Below are 26,983 nucleotides of genomic sequence, written 5' to 3'. Positions count from 1 at the left end.
TAAATGGAATTTCTTTCTGTCTCTTCCTGCTGGGTTTTGTTGGTAATAGAAATGTTGATTATTTGTGTGGTCTTATTTGATATCCTATAAATTGGCTAAATTGTTGATTGTTTCAACTAGGGTTTTTTTTGGTTTTTTGGTTTTTTTGGTGAGGCAATTGGGGTTAAGTGACTTGTCCAGGGTCACACAGCTGGTAAGTGTTAAGTGTCTGAGGTCGGATTTGAACTTAGGTCCTTCTGAATACAGGGCCGGTGTTCTATCCACTGTGCCACCTAGCTGCCCCTCAGCTAGTTTTTTAGTTGACTCTTTCGGGTTCTCTAAATATACCATAAAATTAACTCTATAAAGTGATGATTTTATCTTCTCATTGCCTTTGCTTATTCTTTTAATTGATTTTTCTTGTCTTATTGCTACATGTAGCATTTCTTGCATAATAATATTGATAATGGACATCTTTATTTTATCCCTGATCATATCAGAAAGGCTTCTAGTTTATCCCTATTATAGATAATGCTTGCTCTTAATTTTAGATAAATACTATTTATCATTTTAAGAAAAACTCCGTTTGTTCCTATACTTTCTAGTATTTTAATAGGAATGGGTGTTGTATTTTGTCAAAACCTTTTTCTGCATCTATTCACATAATCATATGAATTTTGTTGTTTTTATAACTGACATGGTCAAATTATGCGTATGATTTTCCTAATATTGAACAAGCCCAGCATTCCTGATATAAATCTAGCCTGGTCAGAGTGTATGATCTTTGTGATTTATGGCTGCAATTTCCTTGCTAGTATTTCATTAAAAATTTTTGCATCAATATTCATCACAATTCATCAAGTGAGGGTTTTTTTTTCAGGATAGGGTAGACATGGTCATGTTTATAGGCAATAAGGAAACATCCAGCAGACAGGGAGAGATTGAAGATAAGTGAGAGAATAGTGATATAGAAGGGGCAATCTGCTGGAGAAGATGGGATGGAATGAGATCACTTTTGTAAATGTGAAGGGGTTGGCCTTGTCAAGGATAAGGTCACATCTTCATGTGAGATAGGAATGAAGGAAGGGATCATGACACAAAGTATCTGAGTGATGTGAGATGAAGAGGAGGAGAAAAGGGGGAGTCTCTCAGTGAATGGCCCTCAAATTTTTTTCCAGTAAAATATGACACATGGGGGCAGCTAGGTGGCGCAGTGGATAAAGCACCGGCCCTGGATTCAGGAGGACCTGAGTTCAAATCTGGCCTCAGACACTTGACACTTACTAGCTGTGTGACCCTGGGCAAGGTGGAGGAATAGGTCACAGGAAATGAGTGGATTGAGAAACAGAGAGGTTATGATATTGGAGAGAGTATCAGTATGTATGTTGAAGTCAGTCTGAGGGTAGGAGTTGGGGAGGAGAGAAAAATTTAAGCCCCATATTGAACTTATTACAGAAGGAAGGAAGGAAAGTCTCCTATTGTCTATAGACATTAACTACCAAGATTTTGACTAGGGGAGTAGATATGGATTGTATGAACCTCAAAGGATGAGAGGTTACCAACTGATAGTCATCCTGGGGAGGGGGGCCTGGAAGTGACAGTGGGAAGTGAGGAGTATTTCAACTCTCCCACCTTGACCAGTGCATCAAGGGGAAAGATTTCAAGTGCAAACAGTACTGGGAAGGGTGACCAGGGAGGTTTTGCAATCAGGGTGGAGGCTATCTTTGTGATAGAAGATGGAAGGAATGTGAAAGGAAAAAATTTTAAATAAATGCAAGTCCATGGCCTATGGAACAGACATTCCATGGGACACAGTGGAAGGGGTGAGTAGCATTTGGTTGGGATTTTGGAGTGGGTGGGTTGAAAGGAATGGGAATGAGGAATTGGGTAGTGTGGGGTGGGGAATGGGGTTTGTATGATGACCCACAGGTGTTCAGAATCACTGAGATGGGGAAAGTATGATTAGGTGGAAGCTTGTTAATCATAAGTGAAAAGTGCTCACCTCTTCCCACCATATATTGGAGATCAGGCAAGAAATCCACATAATAGGACAGAAGGAGCTAGGATTCTATCTCTCCTTCTTCTCACTTCCTCTCCCCTTCTTATGTGACATTTTCTCCATTAATCCATTTCAGGTAGTGCCCATGGCGGCACCCCCCCATTATGCAGTTATCTCCTTAGGTGCCTTTTGCCTCTTTTTGTATCCCCAGGGCTCAGCCAGATCACATAGCCAAAGGACAATTGGAAAGTGGAAAAATATGGTAACCTTTTCTGACCTCCAGGTCTGCCTTCAGGTGAATGGGACCTTTTCCCTTTTTTTTTTTTTGGGGGGGGGGTTTACGGGGCAGTGGGGGTTAAGTGACTTGCCCAAGGTCACACAGTTAGTAAGTGTCAAGTGTCTGAGGCCAGATTTGAACTCAGGAACTCCTGAATCCAGGGCCGGTGCTCTATCCACTGTACCACCTAACCACTCAGGACCTTTTTCTTTTAAAATTCCTCCTAGTACTTTGCCTGAAGCCTTTGACAATGTCAATCCTTCTCTTGAATACCTTCTCTTCACTAGGTTTTTGTGACATTGCTTTTCTACTAGTTCTCTTCCAAGCTGCCTGACTGCTCCTTTTCACTCTCCTTTGCTTGATTTTTCTCCCAGGCATGCCTGGTAACTGTGGGTAATCCCTCCTCCCACCTCCCAGAGCTTAGTCCTGAGCCCTCTTCTTTTCTCCTTCTATACTATCTTATCTGGGGATCTCATGAACTCACATAGATTCAATTATCATCACTATTTAGATGATTCTCCAGTCTCTTATTTTATCACCAACTGCCTATTGGACATCTACAACTAGGGATCTGAAACTCAACTTGTCCAAAACAGGACAGCCTTTCTTCCCAAGCCCTGTTCTCTTCCCAGCTTCCCTATCCTTATCAAGGGCACTGCCACCCTGTCCTTCACACATGACGCTCCATCTCCCAACTCTGTGTCTTCATGCTCACCCTCTTCACCTCAGTCTTCCAGCTTCCTTGGCTGACTTCAAGACTCAGATTAAATCTTCTGTAAGAGTCCTTCCCTAGTGTTTCCCAAATTCTTGTGCCTGACCTCTGAAATTACCTGCAGTTTATGCTATATATATTTATGCTGTATATATCTTATATATATATATGTATGTATGTATAGTTTTTTCATGCAAGTGGTGGTGCAGTTCATAGAGCATTAGGCCCGGAGTCAGAAAGACCTGAATTCAAATCTGAACCCAGACATTTATTAACTGTATGACTCTGGGCAAATCACTTAATGTTTGAGTTTCCTTAACTTTAAAATGGAGATTAAAAATACCACCTTTCTTTAAAAGTTATTGTGAGGATCAAATATAATAATATTTGTAAGAACACTTAACAGACTGCCTAGTTTTACTTCTTGAGGGTAGGGACTGCCTTTCTTTTTTGCTTGTTTATATAAATTTACTACTTAGCATATTTTTGTTATTTGTGAGAAAATGGGTAGTTGTCTCCTCTCGATCATACTCCTCCTGACCTGTTTGTAGGACAAAGGTCTCAGATCCCCTCCTCCCCCTCTGGCTAAAAAAATCACGTGGTTCAAGGAGCTCTGGTCTCAATAAGGTCCACTCCTGAGTTGTGTCCATATAAGGAAGAATAAGGTCTACTCCTGAGTTATGTCCATATAAGGAAGAGGGATGGGAATACTGCATTCCGATTAGCTAATTTTTGTGCGTAGATTGTAACCCTCGAGTAATCAGACCAATGATGAAAAAGGGGAGGGTCCATTTGTGTTAGGGCCTAGGGTTTAAAACAGGGCCTATGAGCCTCCTTTCTTGGCACCTACTAGCTGCACACTAGGGTGCCTCCTCACGAGAAGGAAATAAAAGAGCTTTTGTCACATTGCTGCTGAGTTCCTGAGAATTTTTGAGAAGAGGATTGTTTTCCCTCACAAGTAGCCCCTAATGTTCCTTACATGGATATTCATACTGCATGTCTTGGAATCCACATTCCATCCCTTATATAGACATTCTGGTTTTTATGTACAGAATCCCACAAGAATGCAAAAAAGCTCACTGAAGTTGCTCAAGGCAAAGTCCATTATCTAGGTGTCTTAATCCTGTCAGTATTTCAGTACTATCTCCCTTTCCTTCCCTTGGGTTTGCTCCAGATGAGATTTGCTGAAGTTTCTCAAAAAGAACTTGACTTTCCTAGAGTGTGAGGGGTTGGGGGGGGGGGAAGTAATCTCTGGAACCCTCAAGAAATCAACTATTAATAATTATTTTCTCACAACTCCTTCACTTAAACAAAGAATTCCACAAGGACTCTGCCTTTATGCAGGTCACATGATGGCACTTAATTTAAACAAAGAAAAATTTTGAAATATGAGCACATCAGTCTCCAGTCACTTATTTATTCATGAATGGATCCAAGTGACCAACACTTGAGCCTTTTTTCTCTCTGTGAATTCCATGTCTCTCTGATGTAGGAGGCAAAAAGAGGTTAATAGAAAAACCTAAGATCCAAACTCTAATTCAGATATTAGCTCTAAAAGGGACTTAGACCCCAGTTAATGGATAAGTTATGCTAGGTTATCATACCCACAGTGATCAGTACTCATAATGGGAACAGAGGGACCTAGGCCGAGGAGACCTGACTACAATAAAGGAAATGACAAGGGTATAGAAATTCTAAAGAAAAATGATTATGTTTTGAAACTAGCCATGGGAATCAGAAAGAGACATGCACAAAAAGGCCAAATTTGTCCCCAGATTCACCTTATGACAAGTAAACCCCCAAAACACACCTCCACTGAAAAAGGTACCCACCTCAGGGATTGGTTTAGGACTCCAGGAACTCCAAATTAGGACAAACCCTCCCCTGTAACTCCCAAAGGTGGAGATTATTATAATGAGACTGATAATCAATTTATCTATACTATAAATATAACTGTCTTTCCTTTACTTATTTGAGAGATACCTTTCCACTATTTTGGTTCTCTCCCTGTGGTCATCCACAGTATTGCAATAAAACTTGGGAAACTGCGTCAGGGAGTCTTGTAATTCTTTTGGGATGACTCACAATCAATTTGACCCCAAATTCTATCCCACATCATTGACCTGTAAATTCAGCCCACACCATAATCACATGGATTTAGCAAATAATGTTTGATAATGGTTCAATGCCAATATGACAGGAAGTGTCCACTGGAGTACACACACCAGGGCACTGGGCATGGTCCTGTGCTACTTAGCATTTTTGTTAATGGATTTGAATAAATGTAGAGATGGCATACTCATCAAATTTGCAGGTGACACAACATTGGGACAGTGGATGACAATCACAATCCAAAAGGAGCTTGACAGCATTAGGCTGAATCCATTATGGTGAAATTCAGGATTTATTTATTTTAATGGAATAGTCTAGAGTTTTCACAGTTCCTAGCCGAAGGAATCCAAGTCCTAGCAGAACAGCTGACAGGAGACCAGAGCTTATAGGAGAAAGATTATAGAACAAAAGCATCAATTGAATAATTCAATTCTTCCCCAACCCCAACCAAACAAGGAGAGCAGAAATAGAGCAAAGTTCCAGCTAAGAAGACAAGATAAAATCTGGTTGGGCCACAAAGCAGAATGAAACCAAATTGAAGTCCTGGTAACCTGTTTGCAGAACCAAAGTGGGAAAACATAGGATTATTAAGTAGAGAGAAAGGTTAGAGTGAAAACTAAGATGGAGCTGGGTAACACAAATAGAGAGTCATATAGTCAATAATTAAGTGACTACTATATGCCAGAGATGGAGGGGAGGGAAGGTACCTGGTGCAGGGGCATGATGAACTCCTATAGTCAGTGGGGGGAGGATTCAGAGTTGTTTGCCCTGGGACCTTCTTAAATATAGGATCTGGATGGAGCTCTCCTTTGTCCACCTTTCACCTTTTCCAACAGGAAATAAGGGAAAGGTAAGGAATAAGCATTTATATAGAGTCTCCTATGTACCAGGCACTGTGCTAAGTGCCTTACAAATATATTGTCTCAGGGCAGCTGGGTGGTGCAGTGGATGGAGCACCAGCCCCGGAGTCAGGAGGACCTGAGTTCAAATCTGATCTCAGACACTTGACACTTACTAGCTGTGTGACCCTGGGCAAGTCACTTAACCCCAATTGCCTCACCAAAAAAACCCCAAAACTCCAAAACCCACCAAATATATTATCTCATTTGATCCTCATAACTGCCCTGACAACTATGAGCTGTTATTATCCCCAGTTTGCAGTTGAGGAAACTGAGGTAAAGTGATTTTACTCAAGGTCACACAGCTAGTGTCTGAAGTCAATTCGAACTCAAGTCTTTCTGACCCTAGACATAGTACTCTAACCACTGCAGCACCGAACTGCCTCAAGAGTTTCAGCCTTGATTTGATCTTCTATAAAGATGAGTTTCTGAATATAATTATGAAATCCCGGTGAGCAGTCATGTAGAAAAGTAGCTGCATGGATTAAGGCTAATAGCCCTCAGATGAGAGAGGAGGAGTTCCCTGGGCTCAGCCACCTTCAGATTGGTCAGAATGGGGGGTGTGGATTAGGGGGCTATTGTGTTCTTTTTTTTTTTTTTTGGTGAGGCAATTGGGGTTAGGTGACTTGCCCAGGGTCACACAGCTAGTAAGTGTCAAGGGTCTGAGGCCAGATTTGAACTCAGGTCCTCCTGAATCCAGGGCTGGTGTTCTATCCACTGCAACACCTAGCTGCCCCTTATTGTGTCCATTTTAAAGGACCAGTGCCACACTCAACCCAAGATCTAAATAGACACAATACCCTGGTGGAGGTGACTTCCCAGGATGCCTTAGTCTCCTCTCTTAATTGCTAATTCTTTGACAATCTACTGTAAGAGTGTCTGTGACTAGTTATACAGTACCATTCCCATTGGCATCTAGATAGCACAGTGGATAACTGTACCAGTGTAAGTGGATAAGTGTAACACTCTGGACCTGGGCCCTTACCTCCAGAGCTCAAATCCTGCCTCAGACACTTATTAGCTATGTGACCCTAGGCAAGTCATTTAACCTCTGTTGGCCTCACTTTTCTCATCTATAAAATAGGGATAATAATAGAAGTTAGTACACGAGGTTGCTGTGAGCATTACATGAGAAGATATTTCTATAGAATGTTTTGCAAACTTTAAAGTGCTATGTAGATGCCAGGTTCTGTTGTTATTATTTTTCCACTGCTGCCATCACTACCACTTTTTTCTAATCCCTACCACTTCTTATGTCTGCTTGTCTTTTCTCTTAACTTTCACTTCTTCTCTTCTAACTTATGTAGGTTTTCCTCATCTTCCTTGGTTTTAGGAAAAAAAGGAGGGAGATAGAGGCAGGCCCTTCATAGGAATCAGATGACCCAAGTACCACTTTCTTTCCACACTTGTAATCCAATCAATTATACTTAATACCCACACCAAATCTTTTATCTAGTGCCCTATGGTTTCCAAATCATTTCATATTCTTTGATCCTCACAGCAAACTCATGATATTTGTTAGTATGGTGAGCCTCACTTTATAGATGAGGATACTGAGGTTTGAAGAGGGGAATTCCTTGGCTAAGTGTCACACAGCTAGTAAGTGTCCGAAGCAGGGTTTGAGCCCAGACTCCATGTCCAGCACCATAATAGCAGAGTGAGACAAAATACAGCTGGGCCACAAGTCAGCATCCATGAAGCTCTGGGCCTCTGGGCCTCTGGGCTCTTGACCAAGTAGGGGCTGAATGACTACGTGTCAGTGATGTTCCAAGAGGGACCCTGTTTGTCTTCTGGCATCTCTTCCAAGCCTGGGATTCTCTAATTCTCTCCAGGCTGGGAGATATGCAGAGGAGAGATTACAGGTGCCACCTGGTGGGAGTTGTGGAGAGCAGCAGGAGATAATTCATGAGAGGGGCAATAGTACAGAGAGGCCTATAACAGTGCAAGGTTGTGGACAACAAATAATTATACCAGTCTCTGGGGAAGGGTTGGTCATTGGCAGGTGCTGACTTTTTAAATATGAATTCTGATAAGAGTGCTGTTTATTTCCTTTGATCTGTAAATAATTTTCTTTTTCCTCTTCTTTAAGCTCTGTGAGGTGTGAATTTAGAAGAGTTGTCCGTGAGCTTCCTTTCTTGGCACCCATTAGCTGCACACTAGGGTGCCTCCTCACGAGAAGGAAATAAAAGAGCTTTTGTCACATTGCTGCTGAGTTCCTGAGAATTATTGAGAAGAGGATCATTCTTTTCTCACAAGTTGGTAATGACACATTGGGTTATATGATTGTGTCCTATCATGTAGTGACATTCCCAGGATTTTAGGGTAGAGGAAATTGCATGGACATGTTATAAATCTTCCAATGGATAATAGGGTTTATTGTGCCACATGACAACCTATGACACAAAGCTAAGGATTTTAGTAGACTCTTGGGAAATATTTATCCAATAAACATTGCTTCAAAAAGAAGTACAAACACACTGCAAGTGACTCACTTAAGAAGTCAACAGAGATCATAGATTACTTCTGAAGAAGAACCAAAGGAAATGAGTTTGTGATGGAAAAAAGAATGGAGAAAAAGTTAGGAGAATAATTTGTTTAAAATGTGGAAAATAGATTTTTGTATGGCCATCCATTTATTCATGTGATATTTATTTATTCATTGGTTTTCATTTCATTTTTGTATCTTGGAACTTAAGATTGAGCCTAACATATTGTTCTTGTTTGGTCATTTTAGTTGTGTCTGACTCTTTGTTGATCCTATTTGGATTTTCTTGGTAAAGACACCAGAGTGGTTTGCCATTTCCTTCTCCTGCTCATTTTACACATAAGGAGGCACACAGAGTTAGTGACTGGCCCAGTACTATACATCTGTTGAGTGTCTGAGGCCAGATTTGAACTGAGGAAGATGAGTCTTCCTGATTTCAGAGCTGTAACTCTATCAATTGTGCCACCTAGCTGCCATAGTATATAGTAAGTCCTTAATAAATTATCTACATATCTCTGTATCTAACTTAGTCACCAGGCACTGTGCTAAGTACTAAGAATACAAAGATCAAATGATAAGCAATTCATTCCCTCAAGCGGCTTACTTTGTATTGTTGTTGGTCCTCCTTGATTTTTGAAGAGGACCCCTGACATCAGGCGCACTAATGACTGTGCAGCTCTTCCTTCCTTATAACAATAACAACAAGAGTTCTGCATGAAGTCTCTACATAAAGAGAAGGACTTCTAAAGTAGGTGTAGTGAGTTATACCTTTTCACACATATTTCTTACATGTGTGTCTCACAACTATTATGGTCTAAGTTGAAGCTTACTTCTCCCATGGGCACTGTTGTATTTATGGAAAGAAGTGAACTAGGGTTCTTAGGAGAACATTCTGTGTTGGCTGTTTTTACCATGTTATCTGAGAGTAGTAGTGGCTGCCTTCTGGGGACCCAATCTGATGATTTAAGCAGAAGTTGGGAAATGCTGTTGCTGTCCTCATTGTTGTTGGTACTTCTTATTTCATTTATTTTCTTTTTCCCCCCAAAGCTAGGACAATTTACTTTTTGTCCATTGCAGTTTTAACTTTTGATTTCTTGAAATATAGCTCTGGGGGCAGCTAGGTGGCACAGTGGATAGAGCACCGGTCCAGGAGTCGGGAGGACCTGAGTTAAAATCCAGCCTCAGACACTTGACACTTACTAGCTGTGTGACCCTGGGCAAGTCACTTAACCCAATTGCCTCACCCAAAAAACCAAAACCAAAACAAACAAAAAATATAACTCTGAAAAGACAGGCTTTAAAAAAGCCCATTGAGTTTTTAATGGAGCTACTTGACTATCCCCTTGAAACCCAAACCACTCTGGTTTTTATTAAATGGCCAATAATATCCCCAACCCAAGTCTCAGTGGTTCTTTGTTTAGGTTTTGATGGCTTAGAATGAGTATCAATAGCAATTATTTTCTGTTCTGGACAGAAATTCTGAGGATCTTCCCTTCCTAGATTGCTATCTTTGTGAAGATAGAGTCATCTTTTGTCTCCACTCTTACTTAAACCTTTGTTGCATGGGTTTACTTTGTATGAGGAATGAGGGAGGAGACAATATATTAATAATAAAGACCTAATAACATCAGAAAATAGAAGATGAGGCAGACTGGAAGTAGCTGCTCCCTAGACAACAGCTCAAGAATTGGGACATTCTCTGTTCTCTTTGGCCTCTCAGAACTCACAAGATCCTGACACACTTATTTGTTGTCAAGTGTCATTCATTACACAGACAATCCCTCTTAGAACCTATACAAATCAGTATAGTTACTTAAGTGTCAAAAAATATCTCCATATAAGAGACTGTAATAAAGCTATATAGCCCTATGGGTCTTGTATTAGTGATTCTCAAAATTACTTAAAAGTGAGATATTGGGGCAGGGATATTGAAGTCCCCAAACCTGGAACTGAGGCCCGGACATAATTCTTCCACTAACTTGCTATTTATTTAATCTTGGTAAGTCCTAACTTTTCTGGTCCTCATTTTCCTCACTTGCCTACATAATGAATATTTAAGGTAACTTCCAGCTCTAGGATGCTACACTTCTAACTAATTATAAACAAGGTGAAATTAGACCAATTCCAATAATCATTTAAGGCCCTCCTGGGAAAAGTTATAAAAGAAACATCTGTTGCCTAGTCAACTTTAGCCTACAACTCTCTTGCAGCTTTAAAATTGTATGACTAAAACAAACAAAACAAAACAAAATTGTATGACTACCCCAAAATGAAACCTATTCTCCCCCAAGACACAAAATGCTGTCAGGAGGTTGAGTTATGGAACTTACATCCTGTTCACATCCTTACACAGGTAAATAGCATATTTCAAGGGCAGGTGTCATCTGGAATCCAGCAGCTCATTCCTAATTTCATGTTGCCTACTCTCTGTTTACTTTTACTGTTGCCTTCTTCTTCTTCCTCTCAGAAGTGAGAGTATTGCAGGATGCCTCAGCTCCATCACAGTTTCCAGAGAGTTCAATGGAAACCCAGGTTCAGGGAGTATCAAATGCCATTGGCAAGCTGCTCCCCAGCTGGCCTATGCATAATTCAGAGGCAGCAGATCTGGCTGACCAGGGGTGCCCCAGTGAGCTGAGGAAGGTGAGGAGTGAAGAAAAGTACCGTCCTTACTCCTAAACTTGAGCAACCTAAACAGGAGAGCTCAGAACCCACTAGCCTCTGGTGGCCAGGTCCTTGTAGTCAGAAGTTACGAGCTATGTGTCACCCTCTTGTAAATGCGCCCAAGCCCTAACATTTGTGACTACTCTTGCTGTTCTTGGGACTTGAGCATGCTCTGGCCCACCGGACTTCCTCTGCAGTTTCAAAGCAGATGCGGGCTTCTTGCTCACCAATTAGAATTTAGCTCCCCAACTCCTGAGCTGAGTGGCCGGACCTCGGGGCCAAGTGGGAAGGTGTGCACGTCTGAGCCAAGGTTCCCTGCTTACCCAATCACAACAGGCCCCCCCTCTGGCCTCTGGCAAAGGAGGAATTCTGCCCTAACAACTGACTTCTACTAGTTCGCTGCCACTGGGGGAAGGGTGTGGAGCATATCAAAAGAAGCCCAGTCTGCCTCTACCTACCTGTATTTGCTGTTGTAGGTGCTGGTGCTGGTGCTGCTGGTGCTATAGCTTTCAACACCTCCGGCTTGCAACTTTGGAGGGAAGATTGATGCTAAACCTCGAATGGGTCCTCTTTAAAGCTGTAGCCAGAGTCAGAGAGGCCAGAGCTACCCCCAGCGCCTAGGTCTGAGGGAAGAGTCAGAGAGAAGTTACTCCTTCCTATACTTTAAACTATCTCCTGACAAGGAGAGTACTGGACATCTGGTTTGTTTCTTTCTTTATTTGGCGGGGCAATGGGGGTTAAGTGACTTGTCCAGGGTCGCACAGCTGGTAAGTGTCAAGTGTCTGAGGCTGGATATGAACTCAGGTACTCCTGAATCCAGGGCTGGTGCTTTATCCACTGTGCTACCTAGCTACCTACCCCTCGGACATCTGGTTTCAAGGGAAACAACAACAGGGTCAGCTTCCTTTAGAGCACTCCTGCCCCATCTCAGAAGACCTGGGTTCAAGTTGTGCTGTGTGACCCTAGGAAAGTTGCTTAACCTCTCAGGGATCTAGGCAACTCTCTTAAACTATAAGTTGCAGAGAATGTTACAGTCTTCATTGGAATAGGACATTTCCTTCCTGAGAATGTTCTATACCAATAAATTAACAGGTTCTGTCCCAACTCCTCTCCCCAACCAGCTCATTGTACTTCTAAACCTTACCCTGGTCACATGTAGTTTGGGAAGAGTAATTTTCCAGGGAAGGAAGGAAGGAAAGGAAGAAAAAAAGGAAAGGAGAGCGAGAAGAGGAAAGGAAAAGAGGAAGGAAGATAAGGAATCATAAATGTAAGGTAAACTGGTATACTTTGATGTGCTAATATGATCCTCTGCGAAGTGTATTGGGAGGAAGAGGGAGAGAAATCATTTCCCCCACTTGATGTGGGACCTTAGTATCCTAACAACCCATGTCCTATTTGACAGGTACCAGGATGAAACTTAGCCTCCTTGTTGCTTTCATGGAAAGGTAAGTGGGATTTGTGGAGAGAGTGGAAGAAAGTATGTTCTGAATAAGTCAGGATTAAAGGTGGGCAAGGGGGGCAGCTAGGTGGCACAGTCGGACAAAGCACCAACCCTGGATTCAGGAGGACTTGAGTTCAAATCCGACCTCAGACACTTGAAACTTACTAGCTGTGTGACCCTGGGCAAGTCACTTAACCCTCATTGCCCCACAAAAAAACAACAACAAAACAAACCAAAAAAAATAAAGGTGGGCAAGATGTCCCTGAAGAGGACAAACAAAAACAAGTCTATCTTGGAGCAACTTTGGCAATTCTGACAGGAAAAGCACATTCTTGTGAAGTCTCAAAGACATTTAGGAGGTAAAAATGTTATATCCTCCTTGATTTTTCCCATTATTTTCTACTATTGCTTAATCATTATTCCTTTCAATTTATAAAAATGGAAGCAGTGATCAGAGCAATTTGCTGTTTGTATAAACAAGTAATATGATGTGACTTAGGGAATTACTTATGTGAGGTTTCATAAAAAATATGCCTGGTCTAAATGCTACTGAATGATGAGAACCTGAATTGATGACCATACCTTAGCAGCCCCATGAGCCACTAACCACTATTGTTTAGAAGAACCCTTAGCAAGACTAGGGAGACTTTGCTCTCAATAAGTTCTGACTGTTTAGATTAGTCTCTATGTAAGATTAAGCAATAGGCAGTCTGTTTCTGTTTAAGCCAGTGAGCTCCTGCTGCCCCCTAGAAAAGGGGATTGAAAATCATGCTAAAAGATTTATCTAAACCAGTGAAATACATATTTGACTCCTTCACTCTCTCTCTTGCTCTCGCTCTCTCTCTCTTTTTTTTTTTTTTTTTTGGTGAGGCAATTGGGGTGTGACTTGCCTAGGGTCATACAGCTAGTTAAGTGTCAAATGTCTGATGCCAGATTTAAACTCAGGTCCTCCTGAATCCAGGGCTGGTGCTTTATCCACTGTGCCACCTAGATGCCCCCAATATTCTTAAATGAATTCTTAAATAAAAGCCTAAATCATTTATCTATTTTTATCTTATCTTGATATTCAGTATAAGATGTTGGCCTATGCCTAGTTTCTTTCAAACTGCTTTCCAGTTTTTCCAGAAATTTTTGTTAAATGATGAGCTACCCCAAAACTTGGATCTTTGGGTTTTTCAACTAATAGATTACTATGGTCATTTACTACCATGTATTGTGTACCCTAATCTATTCCACTGATCTACCACTCTATTTCTCAGCCAGTACCAGATTGTTTTCATGATTACTATTTTATAATACAATTCAAAATCAGGTACTACTAAGTTCCCTTCTTTCATTTTTTTTTCAGTGATTTCCTTGATATTCTTGACCTTTTTTTCTTATAGATAATTTTATTTTTTATATTATTCTATAAAGTAAAATTCTATTCTATAATTAGAACTCTATAAACAGAATTATTCAATAAAACAGAAAATTCCATAAAAATAATTCTTTGGTAATTTGGTGACTATAGCACTGGGTAAGTAAATTAACTTAGGTAGAATAGTCATTTTTATTATATTGACTCAGTCTACACATGAACATTAATATTTTTTTCAAATTGTTAAGAGCTGACTGTGTGAAAAGTGTTTTGTAATTGTGTATATGTGGTCCCTGGGTTTGTCTTGGCAGACAAATTTCCAGTTATTCTATATTGTCCATAGTTATTTAAAATTGAATTTCTCTTTTTATCTCTTCCTGCTAGGTTTTGTTGGTAATATGGGGGAAATTCTGATGATAAATGTGGGTTTATCCTTATAATTTCTTTCTCTTGTTTTATTAATATACCTAGCATTTCTAGCACAATATTGAATAATAGTGATGATAATGGAAATTGTTTTTCACCCCTGATCTTATTGGGAAGGCTTCAAGTTTATTTTCATTCCAAATAATGAATGCTCTTGATTTTAGATAGATACTACTTATTATTATAAGAAATGCTCCATTGATTCCTATATTTTCTAGTGTTTTTAAAAAATAGGAATGGGTATTGTATTTTATCAAAAGCCTTTTCTACATCTATTGAGGTATTAATATGCTTTTCATTGCTTTTGTTATTTATATATTATATTTTTATAGATGCTAATTTATATTTTCATAGATATTCATCCATTTCACTTAGGTTGTCAATTTAGCTGGAATTGGGCAAAATAATACTTGATTTGATTTCATCTTCATTGGTTGGACATTTACCTTTTCATTTTTAATATTGGTAAATTTGTTTTCTTTTTTTCTCAAAAAATGAAATTAACTAATCATTTATTTATTTTGTCATAAAACCAGATCCTATATTTATTTATTAGTTCAATGACAATTTTACTTCCAATTTTATTATCTTTTCTTTGATTTATAAGATTTCTATTTTGGTGTTTAATTAGGGATTTAAAATTTTTTCTTTTTTTATGGGTTTTTTTTAAAGTTGCATTTCCAACTCACTGATCAACTCTTTCTCTTGTTTATTAATGTACACATTTAGTGACATAAATTTTCCCCATAGTTCTGCTTTGGTTGTATTCCACACATTTTTTTATGTTGTCACATTGTTGTCATTGTCTTTAATGAAATGATCAATCATTTCTATAATTTTTTCTTTGACCTACTTTTTCTTTAGATTATTTAGTTTCCAATTAATTAATTTCCAATTAAGTCTATGGCTTCCATGGTCCTTTGTTGAATAGAGTTTTTAATTGCTTTATAATCTTTAAAGAGTGAATTTAAATATTTTTGCTTTTCTGCATTTGGTTGTGAGGTTTTTCTGCCCTAATACATGGTCAATTTCTGTGAAAGTTCCATCTACAACCAAGAAAAAGTATACTCCTTTCTAATCCCATTAATTTTCTCCAGAGGTCTATCATATCTAATTTTTAAAAAATTCTATTTATCTCCTTAATGTCTTTCTTATGTATTTTATGGTTAGATTGATCCACCTCTGAGAGGGGAACATTGAGGTGCCCCATTAGTATAGTTTACTATTTCTTCCTGTAATTCATTTAACTTTTCCTTTAAGACTTTGGAGGCTCTTCCATTTGATGTATATATTTGTTTAGTACTGATATCATTCCACAGTTTATGATTCCTTTTAGAAAAAATGTAGTTTCCCTCCCTATCTCTTTTTTTGTTTGTTTGTTTGGGTTTTTTTTTTTTTTTTTTTAGGGAGGCAATTGGGGTTAAGTGACTTGCCCAGGGTCACACAGCTAGTAAGTGTTAAGTGTCTGAGGCCGGATTTGAACTCAAGTACTCCTGAATCCAGGGCCGGTGCTCTATCCACTGTGCCATCTACCTGTCCCCCTATCTCTTTTAATTACGTCTATTTTTGCTTTTGCTTTGTCTGAAATCATGATCACCACCATTACCTTTTTTTTTTTTTTTTTTTTACTTCAGCTGAAGCATAATAGATTTTGCTCAAGCCCCTTATTTTTAGATTCTGGTTTCTAATTCATTCTGCTATCTGCATCCATTTTCTGGGTGAATTCATCCCATTCACATTCATAGTTATGATTGTTAACTGTGCATTTCTCTCCATGTTAATTTCCTTTTATTTATCTTTCTCTATTTTTATCCTGTCTCTCCTTTAAAGTTTTTTTGCTTCTGACCATTTCCTTCATCTCCCTTCCCTTTTAGAACCATCCCCTTTCTTTTATCCCTTTCCCCTCCTACTTCTTTGTTGGATAGGATATATTTCCATACCCAATTGAGTGTGTGTGTGTGTGTGTGTGTGTGTGTGTGTGTGTGTGTGTGTGTATACACACATATATATATGGGTACGTATAAATATACATACACACATATGTATATATATACATATATGCGTTTTGTATTTTTTCTCTCTTTGAATAAATTTAGAAAAGAATGTGGTTCAAGTGTTACCTGTCCACTCTCCCAATCATTTCTTCTCCACTGTGAAAACTCTTCCTTGAATGCCTCTTTTATGTGAGGTAAATTTCCCTATTTTTTCCCTTTTTTCTCTTCTCCCAGTTCATTTTTCTTTCTTTCCCAGCCATTTTTTACATCATCCAACATAACTGACTCACTCATATGTCGTCTCTTTATGTTACATCTTTCTAACTGTTACAACAACAACAGCAACAAAATTCTTAGAAGTTATATGTATCATCTTCCCATATAGAAATGTAAATAGTTTGTATTGAGTCTCTCATGACTCCTCTTTGATATTTTTCATTTTATGCTTCTCATAAGTCTTATATCTGAAAGTTAAATTTTCTAATCCATTCTGGTCACTTCATCAGGAGAGCTTAAAAGTCCTTTTTTTCCCATTAAATATCCTTTTTTCCCCCTAAAATATTATACTGAGTTTTGCTGGGTAGGTCCTATTTTACTTTATAAAATATTAGCAATTTCATTTTGATGAATACATTTTGTGATACTTTGAAGAAAGTATTTTCAATATTTATATATTTAGAGTTCAAAAAGACCTTAAAGATAATCTAATTTAACCTTTTACTGATGATGGAGCAGTAGGCAATTAAGGTAATGTGGTTTCCAAAAGATTTGACTCCAATCTCAATACTCTTTCTAGAGTACAACAGTGATCCAATATTTAAGAGGCAGCGGGCTATAGTGTAGAAAATATTAACATAAATAACTAGCATCTCTTTAGCACTTAGAATTATCTCATTTGGTCCTCGCAACAACCCTGTGAAGTAGGTGCTATTATTATTACTATTTTACAGATGAGGAAACTGAGGCTGGGAGAAGTTAAATAACTTGTTCAGTGTCACACAGTTTCTGAGGTGAGACTTTAACTTGGGTCTTCCAGGCTCTAAGTTCATCACTCTATCTATTGGGCCACCTAGTTTTGGATTTGAAGTTTAGAGAATTAGGTTCAAATCAAAACTCTGGTAATTTCTAATTGTATGATCCTGGACACATCACTTGACATTCCTCAATCTGTTTCCTCAACTATTAAATGGAGATGATAATACTTTTGTACTTCCTCAAAAGATTGGTATAAAAAAGTACTTTACAAAACTTAGAGATGTATAAAAACAAGTCATTTCCCAAGATAAAATATAATTTCTAGGTTTTGATTTAATTTATGATAAGATTTAATTTCTTTTCTTTTGAAATAGACTTGGTCCTTTTGAAATTGAGTCCATTTAAATTATTTGTCCCTAGGCATTGTCTTTACTCTTGCCTGGTTGTTTTTTCTTGAAGCCTATTCATTACCTATCTACTCCTATATCAAAATGATATAAAATTCTTAAATTACTAAAATTGATCAAAACACAACTATAAAAGAGAAAATCATTATTAATCTTATTTGACTGCCATTAACACAAGATACTGGGTATATAATGAAAGCACATTTAACAGTCCATAAAATTGTAACTGTGACACTCTAAAAATACAATTTCATTTTAAAATACAGCACCATGTATTCTTCAGGAGTCATTTTCCTGTTATAGCTGCCCACATATTTAAATGGCAGAATAGATATTTGGCTAAGATTTACATTTAATAAACAAGAGAGATTTAATAGTTTTTACGCTTCTAAAATTAATAGGAAAAAAAGCAATTTAGAACACCCCAGTAGGTCTCCAGAAATAGAATATTGCCTGCTAACACCATTAATGAACATTTGTGAATTAGGTATTTTTCACAAAGCCTGTTAGCCAAAAAGAATTTGGATAATACTCCTCAAGAATATTAACAATAATACTTATACATCAATATTTCAAAAAGTCAGTGATTTTGCCTGTCTTGCTTAATGGTGACAATTATAGAGCTTACACCACTTTCAGACTTTAGGTGATGTGCTTCAGGAAGTACTCTGGCCAAAAGATTCATCATGTGGAGCCAGTGTCTGATACATAATAGTCACTTGACAAATGCTCGCTTAATTGGTTGATGTTAATTACATATCAGAACATGCATTATGTTCCCCACATTTTCTTAAAAGCTTACATGTCTAATAAAGGAAGGAATTTGTCTATAGCATATAATGAAAAATTGACATTCTAGAATATTTTGCTTATCAGAAGGCATCAGATCTGGGGATTTACTTAATAAATTGATAAACCTGAGACTGTGTCACCAGACAAAGAGTTTGGTGATGATTTTTCTCAACTCTTTGACCAAGTGATGGATGGGTAATTTTTAAACAGGCAGAGAAAAGATAAATGATCCAGTAAATAGTTGTTACAATGTCAGATAGATCAAGAATGTCTGAGTCACCCAAATGGCATAACACAAAATGCTAAAAGAAGATAATAGCAGATAATATAATTCACTATAATATCATAGCAAGAAACACCAGAATTATAAAGATCAAAATTATGGTTCCAGATATTATCTGTGCTCAAAGGAAACAGCTTTTACAACATACTGCATTTCAAAATTATCAATATCATGACTTCCTTATTAACTAGGATACAAAAAGGAGACCCAAGTGGCCAAGGACTTTTCCAGGTTGAATGAATATTCCCATCTTTTGGTGCATTTCGAAAGCTGGAAGTCCATCTTGCTATGTGAGTGGGAGGCAACATCTAGGGGGAGTAGACTCTTCCATAGAAGAGAATATTATTGGTTTTTTTGTGTTTAATGAAAAATAGGAATGGGTGATCCACATTGACTGTTATGGAAGGGAGATTCATTCGAAATGAAATCTCATCTGCAGTGCTTGCTGATGCCTCAGTACCTTCCTCATTGACTTCTACAAAAGACTTATGGAAAACTTCTGACAAAAATAGATTTTTTCTCTCAGTAATGCCAGAAAAGTCAGCATGGTTTGTGCTGAAGGCATCACTCATCCCCATACTGCTCAAGGTTGATTTGAGGTCATAGCTCTCTTCCAGCTTAAATCTAGGGAGATACAGCTGCACATCATACTTCTCCATCATGTCTTCATGAGTCCAATCACTCAACTTTCCATAAGTTATTGTCTTTTCCAGCTAGAGTTAAAAAACAAAAAATAGAAGGTCATTAAAAATTTTTTTTTTTTGAGAGGCAATGGGGGTTAAGTAACTTGCCCAAGGTCACACAGCTAGTAAGTGTTAAGTGTCTGAGGCCGGATTTGAACTCAGGTACTCCTGAATCCAGGGCCGGTGCTCTATCCTAGCTGCCCCCCAGGTCATTAAAATTTAAAAGGAAAAGGAAAAAAAAAAACTTTGTTTAGTGACATTGAAAAGATAAATGACTAAGAGGACAGTTTCAGAGACACCTGGGAAGACTTGTATGGAGTGATTCAAAGAGAAAGGAATGGAAGCAAGAGAACACTTTACATTCTAACAATAATACTGTAAAAATTAACAACTTAGAAAGACTTTAGGGCTCTGACAGACACATTGAATGACTGTGATTCCAGAGAAATGATGATAAAGTATAGTGCTCACCTCCTGACAGAAGAATTATGGATTTACTATGTAAAATGAAATAAACTTTTAGACATGGCCAATATAGAATTGTATTTTTTCATGAGTGAATATTTGTTACAAGGTTTTTCTTTTACTTTTGGGGGGGGGAAGGAAGAAGGAGGAAGAGAAAATAATAAATATTTGTCAATTTTAAAAAAGAAATGAACATATCCAATCTATGAACTATCATAATCATAGTGGCATAAAGATAGCAGTATATAATTATTTAGAAATTCCAAAATCAAAGAAGACAGAAGAAATAGGGAATTAAAGGGAGAAAACATTTGCATAAATATCACTGATAAAAGTGTACCATTCAAGGTATTTTAAGAATTGAAATGAATATGTAACACTTAGCACCATTCCCCTAATGGATAACTGAGTAGTCAATGTGAACAATTTCCAAAATTAAAAATAGTGAGCAACTTTTTGAAAACAACCACTGGAATATTCATTCAACCTGGAAAACTCCTTGACCACTGGGCTCTCCTTTATGTATCATAGTTAAAAAGGAAGTCATGATATTAATAATTTTTAAATGTGACATGATAAATTAAAACAACTCTGAGGTTTCACCTCACACCATGCAAATAATCAAAGATAACCAAAAATGAGAACAGCTAATAATGGAGAGACTAGGAAAGACATATCCTGACTCACTGTTGATGAATTCTACACTGGTTCAACAGTTCTGGAGATTAATTTGGAATCATGCAAGAAAAGTGATTATGTTGCCCATACTCTTAGACCCAGTGATTCTTCTACTGTGCATACACCCCAGCAAAACAAAAGCCAGATATGGACCAAAATATCCACAGTAGCAGTTTTTATGGTAGCAAAGAAGGAGAAAAAATGGGTTCCAATCATCTGAGGAATGTATGAAAAACTTCAGTTATGTGAACATAAAGTGACATTTTTGTGAAGACAGAAATGAAGAAAATAAAGAATTTAGAGAATCATGGAGAAATGGATCAAATTGAGGCAGAATGAAATAACCAGACCCAAAAGAATAATATGTAGAACTCCGGGTAAATGAAAAAAATCACTCAAACAGAGCACAACTGAGTAACCAAAAAAACCAGCAAAGGCTCAGGGAACATAACAAAACATAGCCTCCCCACATTGGTACTAACCACCCTCTTCAAGAAAGAGAAGTCCAGAACTATGGGGAGTATTAGGACATAATAGTGCACATAGAATATCTGTTGTGGGTGCTTTAACTTAACTGTATATCTTTGTTACAAAGAAGAGTTCAATCTGAGGACTGAGGAGGATTTCTTTTCCCCAGAAATTACTATCACATAATAAAAAGGAAAAGCATAAATAGAATAGTTTTATTTTTTTTAAATATTTAGTTTTCTTTTTGAATACCAAGATTAATTTTTTCTTTTCTTGTTCGGGCATACAATTAACAGCAATATAAGACTGGGTCATAAAGTCAAATCTAAAATATACTTTTAGATCCTCTGATTCCATTTGTTTTTGGAATTAGTCTTGTATTATGGATGACATTGGACAAGGAGCCTCATATTTTGCTCCATAGGGAATTGTGAATGATTGGTGTGTAAAGTGCTTCAGTGTGTAAAGTGTCTCCTAATCTTCTGCAGTGGTATTTAGATATAATTTACATACCTACACACACACCACTCACCTGCATGAACTTGGCAAACTTGCTTGGCCTCTTTCTTCCCTTATAATTTTATAAGGGATAGTGGGCTAGGCTAAGCTAGGCTGGGTGATCTGAGGTCCCTTCCAACTTTAACATTCCATGAGTTTATGTAAATGTATGCTCAGGCAATGTCTATGCAATAATCGTCGCTATTACTATTCAAGATATTATAAGAATTGACAGGCATATGTAATACTTAGCACAATTTCCAAAATAGATAAGCGGGTGGCAGATACGAACAATTTCCAAAATTGGAAATGATGAGTGACTATTTGAAAACAATCACCAATAGAAAATTCAAATGAAAACAAGGAGACCAGCAATGAAAGAAAGCATAAGGAAGGGCCACTAGTTCCTTTTTAAGGGAACCAGTTCCACCTTGTAGAATAGCATTTTGATCTTAGGTTGCATTAAAACTGATAGTGTCAGGGCAGCTGGGTGGGGTAGTGGATAGAGCACTGGCCCTGGAGTCAGGAGGACCTGAGTTCAAATCTGGCCTCAGACACTTAACACTTACTAGCTGTGTGACCCTGGGCAAGTCACTTAACCCCAATTGCCTCACCACCAAAAAAAACCCCCAAAACAAACACCCAAACAACAACAACAAAAAAAAAACAACCTGATAGTGTCCAGAACTAAGTCTTAGTCAGATCACATGTAGAGGATGGTATTGAATTCTGCCTCTCCTCCCCCCATTGATAAAATGGAAAATATCTATAGAAAGATAAGTTTTATAGAATATCTATAGGGTATCTATGGTATGGTGAAGGGCCTCAAAATAAAACCATATGAGAATTTATTGAGGGAAATGGGAATTCTAGACTGGAGAAGAGACAACTTAAGGGACAGGCCAGCTGAATGGTTGTCATATGGAAGGTTAATACTGGACTTATTCTATTTGGTCCCAGAGGGCAGAACTAAGAATATAGGATAGCTGGTGCAGAGACCAGTACGGAATTGATACAAAGCAAAGCTACTTAATTATTAAACTACTTCAAGTGGAAGGAGTTGCCCTGTAGGGTAATGATTTCTCTCTCATGGGAAGTCTTCACAGACTACATGTGGAGAACATATACTGTAGAGAGCCTTCTTTTTTCAGGCATGTGTCAGCTTCTGAGGTCCCTTCTAGCTCTGATATTCTGTGATTAGCTTTTGCCATATAGAGGGCAGTTTCTAGAAGAAAGCAAATTGTGATTAGATAAAAACAAAAGTTTGGAATCAAATGCCTTCATCTCTTGGAATACCCCTTTCCCATTCTACCAGGCAAGGGTATTGAAGGTATAGATTTATTCTTCTTCTTCTTCTTATATTTTGGTGAGGCAATGAGGGTTGAATGACTTGCCCAAGGTCACACAACTAGTAAGTGTCAAGTGTCAGAGGCCAGATTTGAACTCAGTTCCTCCTTAATCCAGGGCCAATGCTTTATCCACTGTGCCACTTAGCTATCCCTAAGGATCCACTTACATTAAGTAGTTTCTATTTAGATTTGTTTTTTTTTTTTTGGGGGGGGGGAGCGATGAGGGTTAAGTGACTTGCCCAGGGTCACACAGCTAGTAACCGTCAAGTGTCTGAGGCCAGATTTGAACTCAGCTCCTCCTGAATCCAGGGCTGGTGCTTTATCTATTGCACAACCTAGCTGCCCCAAAGGTATAGGTTTTAAGGTAGGGCAGGAACTCCCATTCCTCTGTAGCTAAGTGAGTTTCCATTCAGTCTTAACATCAATGTTTGCTTCCTATAGACAAAATCCTTTTTCTGCCTCACACTAGAGGATTCAAAACCTTCAATACCTCTGTTACACACAAATAGGAATAACTAATGCATATATTATATGTCTACCAATCTATGTGGAAAAGAAGCATTATTCCTACTTCTTGACAAATTTATATATTGTCCTAGTGTGAAAATGTATGTCTCCGGGCAGCTAGGTGGCGCAGTGGATAAAACACCAGCCCTGTATTCAGGAGGATCTGAGTTCAAATCCGGTTTCAGACACTTGACACTTATTAGCTGTGTGACCCTGGACAAGTCATTTAACCCCAATAGCCTTACCAAAAAAAAAAAAAAAAAAGAAAATGTGTGTCTCATTCAGTATATATTTTCAGACTGGGTCAATGTGTAAGTTTGCTTTTCTCTATTTTATGTGAGAAAATAATTATTAATAATAAGTGTTTTGGGGGGACCCAGATCAGTTTTGGCCTTTTCTGTCCCCCTCACTTCAGAAAGGTCAGTCCTTAAGAAAGTTCTAATCTCAGAGTGAGCCCAAAGGTACAATAGAAATGGAGATACTCTTTTGGCTAGTTCAGTGAATTGAGGGGATTAAGCCATACCTAGATAATGGACTTTGTCTTGAGCACCTTGGGGGAGAATCCTTTTGGATACTCCCCCCTGATCATTTAGGATTGACTGGTAGGACATATGCTCTCTCTAAGACACAATATGGAACTGGGGTTTTTTCTTGTGCTTGAGTTGAACTATCATGTGGTTAATTCTTTTCTAATATTTAATATTAATGAATAATAAATTATTACTGCCAAAACAGGTACAATAGCAATTATTATATAGCCATTAATTTATACATATCAATAATTTAGAGGAAACCTAGCCAAGCCCCCAAATAATTTAAAACCCCCCCAACATTTATTTACTTGTTAAAAGGCAGATTTTTAAATTTAGAAGCAGAAAGTGGAGGGGCAAAGCCAAAATGATAGAATAGAGGCCCAAATTCACCCGAGCTCCCCCAAGTTCCCCTCTAAACAATTTAAAAATAACACTTCAACTTGAATTCTAGAGCAGCAGAACCAAAAAAAGGTCAGAGTGAAACAATTGTCCAGCGCAAGACAATTTAGGAGGTCAGCAGAAAGGGTCAGTCTCAGTGGAATGGTGGTCAGACCTGGAGCCAAGTACAGACCCACAGCACAAACACTGCCAGGGTGCCAGCAGCAGGCCTTATAGGCAGTTCATAAGTGGCAATGTCAGTGGCAGTGGCAGCTTCTGAGACTCTGAACCTATGTATGGTGAGAGAGTTGGACAACTGGTCAGGAGATTACAAGGGACCCTTGACTGATACTGGGTATAAAACTATGTATTGCTCATACACCATTTCAGATCACAGTATCAGAGCTAAACATATGCATTTGTAGGGGTACAGAGGCCCTAGTCACTGTTCCAAGACAGAAAAGAGTGCTTGTAGTCACTCATAAACCAGAGCACAGGACACAAAAGCAGTGTCCACACCTCTCCTTAGATCATACTACCTTGGAAGAACTGAAAACCTACATACCCCCAGAGTTAGCTCTGATATGAGCAGCAAGAAAGGTCTGAAGCTTAGGACAGTGCCCTTTCCACCATGGAAATAGAACTGTTTTAATATAGGTCAAGAAATGACTCTGACCATAGAAAGTTACTGTGGTGACAAGGAAGATGAAGAAACAAACTCAGAAGAAGATAATAAAGTCAAAACAGCTACTTGCAAAGCTTCAAAGGAAAATGTTAATTGTTCATAGGCCTAAAAAGAATTCATAGAAGAGTCCAAAAAGGATTTTAAAAATCAAAAAAAGAGAGGTAGAAAAAAATGGAAAAGAAATGAGAATTAGGCAAGAAAACCATGAAAAGAGAGTCAAGAGCTTGGTAAAGGAGGCACACACACACAAAATTCTGGAAGAAAATAACACCTTAAAAACCAGAATTGGTAAATGGTAAATTTACCAATGAAAAATGGTAAAAGAGATGCAAAAAAACAAAAAACAAAAAAACAAAAATAAAAACCACACCAAAGAGAAGAATTCCTTTAAAAGCAAAATTGGCAAAATGGGAAAAAGTGGTACAAAAATTCAATGAAGAAAAGACTCTTTAAAAAGTAGAATTGACCCAGTGGAAAACAACATATTAACTGAAGATAATAATTCCTTAAAAACTAGAATTGGGCAAGTGGAAGCTAATGACTCCATAAGATATCTTCTTTTCAACATTTTATTTTTGAGGGGGGCAGGGCAATGAGGATTAAGTGACTTGCCCAGGATCACACAGCTAGTAAGTGTCAAGTGTCTGAGACCAGATTTGAACTCAGGTCCTCCTGAATCCAGGGCTGGTGCTTTATCCACTGTGCCACCTAGCTGCCCCAGACTCTATAAGATATCAAGAAATAATTTTTTAAAAAGTCAAAAGAATGAAAATGAAAGAAAATGTCATCTCATTGGAAAAAAAAATTAAGCTGAAAAATAGGTCAAGGAGTGTAATTTAAGAATTTAGGTCATGAAAACCTCACAACCAAAATGGAGAAAATATTAAATGTATCTTGTTTCTGATCATAGTGCAATAAAAACTATATTCAATAAAGGACCATGGAAACATAGATTAAAAGTTAATTGGAAAGGGGCAGCTAGGTGGCGCAATGGATAAAGCACCAGCCCTGGATTCAGGAGTACTTGAGTTTAAATTTGGCCTCAGACACTTGACACTTACTAGCTGTGTGACCCTGGGCAAGTCACTTAACCCCCATTGCCCCCCCCCACAAAAAAGTTAATTGGAAAAAAAGGAAAAAAAAGTTAATTGGAAACTAAATAATCTAATCCTAAAGAATGAGTGTGTCAAAGAAGAAATAGAAACAATCAATAATTTTATTAAAAGAGAATAATATCAATGAGCCAATATACCAATATTTACAGGATGCAGACAAAGCAGTACTCAGGGGGAAATTTATACATTAGTAAAATAGAGAAAATGCAGATCAATGAATTAGGCAGACAACTTAAAAAAAAAACTAGAACAAGAATGAATTAAAAATCCTTAATTAAACATCATTAGAAATCCTGAAAATCAAATGTGAGATCAATAAAAATGAAAGTAAGAAAACCATTGCACCAATAAATAAAACTAGGAGCTTGTTTTCTGAAAAAACCCAATAAAATAGAAAAATTATTGGATAGTTTGATCAAACAAAAAGAGGAAAATCCAATTACTAGTATCAAAAGTGAAAAAGGTTGGGGCAGCTAGATGGCGCAGTGGATAGAGCACCGGCCCTGGATTCAGGAGTACCTGAGTTCAAATCCGGCCTCAGACACTTAACACTTACTAGCTGTGTGACCCTGGGCAAGTCACTTAACCCCAATTGCCTTACTAAAAAAAAAAAAAAGTGAAAAAGGTTGCTGTACCACCAATGAAGATGAAATGAAACCTATTATTAGGAGTATTTTTTTGCTGAATTATATGCTAATAAATTAACAATCTGAGTGAAATAGATAAACATTTACAAACATATAAATTACCTGGATTAACCAAAGAGGAAGTACAATACTTAAATAACCCTATCTTGTAAATTAAACAAGCCAAAATTGAGCT

The 26,983-nt window shown here is 37.9% G+C and overlaps 1 protein-coding gene across 3 annotated transcripts in view; it reads right to left on the bottom strand.

Annotated features, from left to right (window-relative positions):
* Positions 1 to 16,843: 16,843 nt before the first annotated feature.
* SERPINB10 (serpin family B member 10) overlaps positions 16,844 to 26,983 on the bottom strand; it is a 33,677-nt gene continuing 23,537 nt past the window's right edge. For 2 of the 3 annotated variants that reach the window (XM_043979323.1, XM_043979317.1), the window contains one exon: positions 16,863 to 19,515. In XM_043979323.1, the coding sequence (XP_043835258.1) occupies positions 19,111 to 19,515 (405 nt within the window). In that variant the 3' untranslated portion in view covers positions 16,863 to 19,110. Of the gene's footprint in view, positions 19,516 to 26,983 lie in introns of all 3 variants that reach the window. The other variant, XM_043979327.1, reaches the window with a different exon arrangement.

The sequence above is a fragment of the Dromiciops gliroides genome, chromosome 1 (genome assembly GCF_019393635.1).
Source record: "Dromiciops gliroides isolate mDroGli1 chromosome 1, mDroGli1.pri, whole genome shotgun sequence".
Taxonomy (NCBI): domain Eukaryota; kingdom Metazoa; phylum Chordata; class Mammalia; order Microbiotheria; family Microbiotheriidae; genus Dromiciops; species Dromiciops gliroides.
Note: the sequence above shows the minus strand (reverse complement) of the source record. Positions and strands in the feature narration are given on the sequence as shown.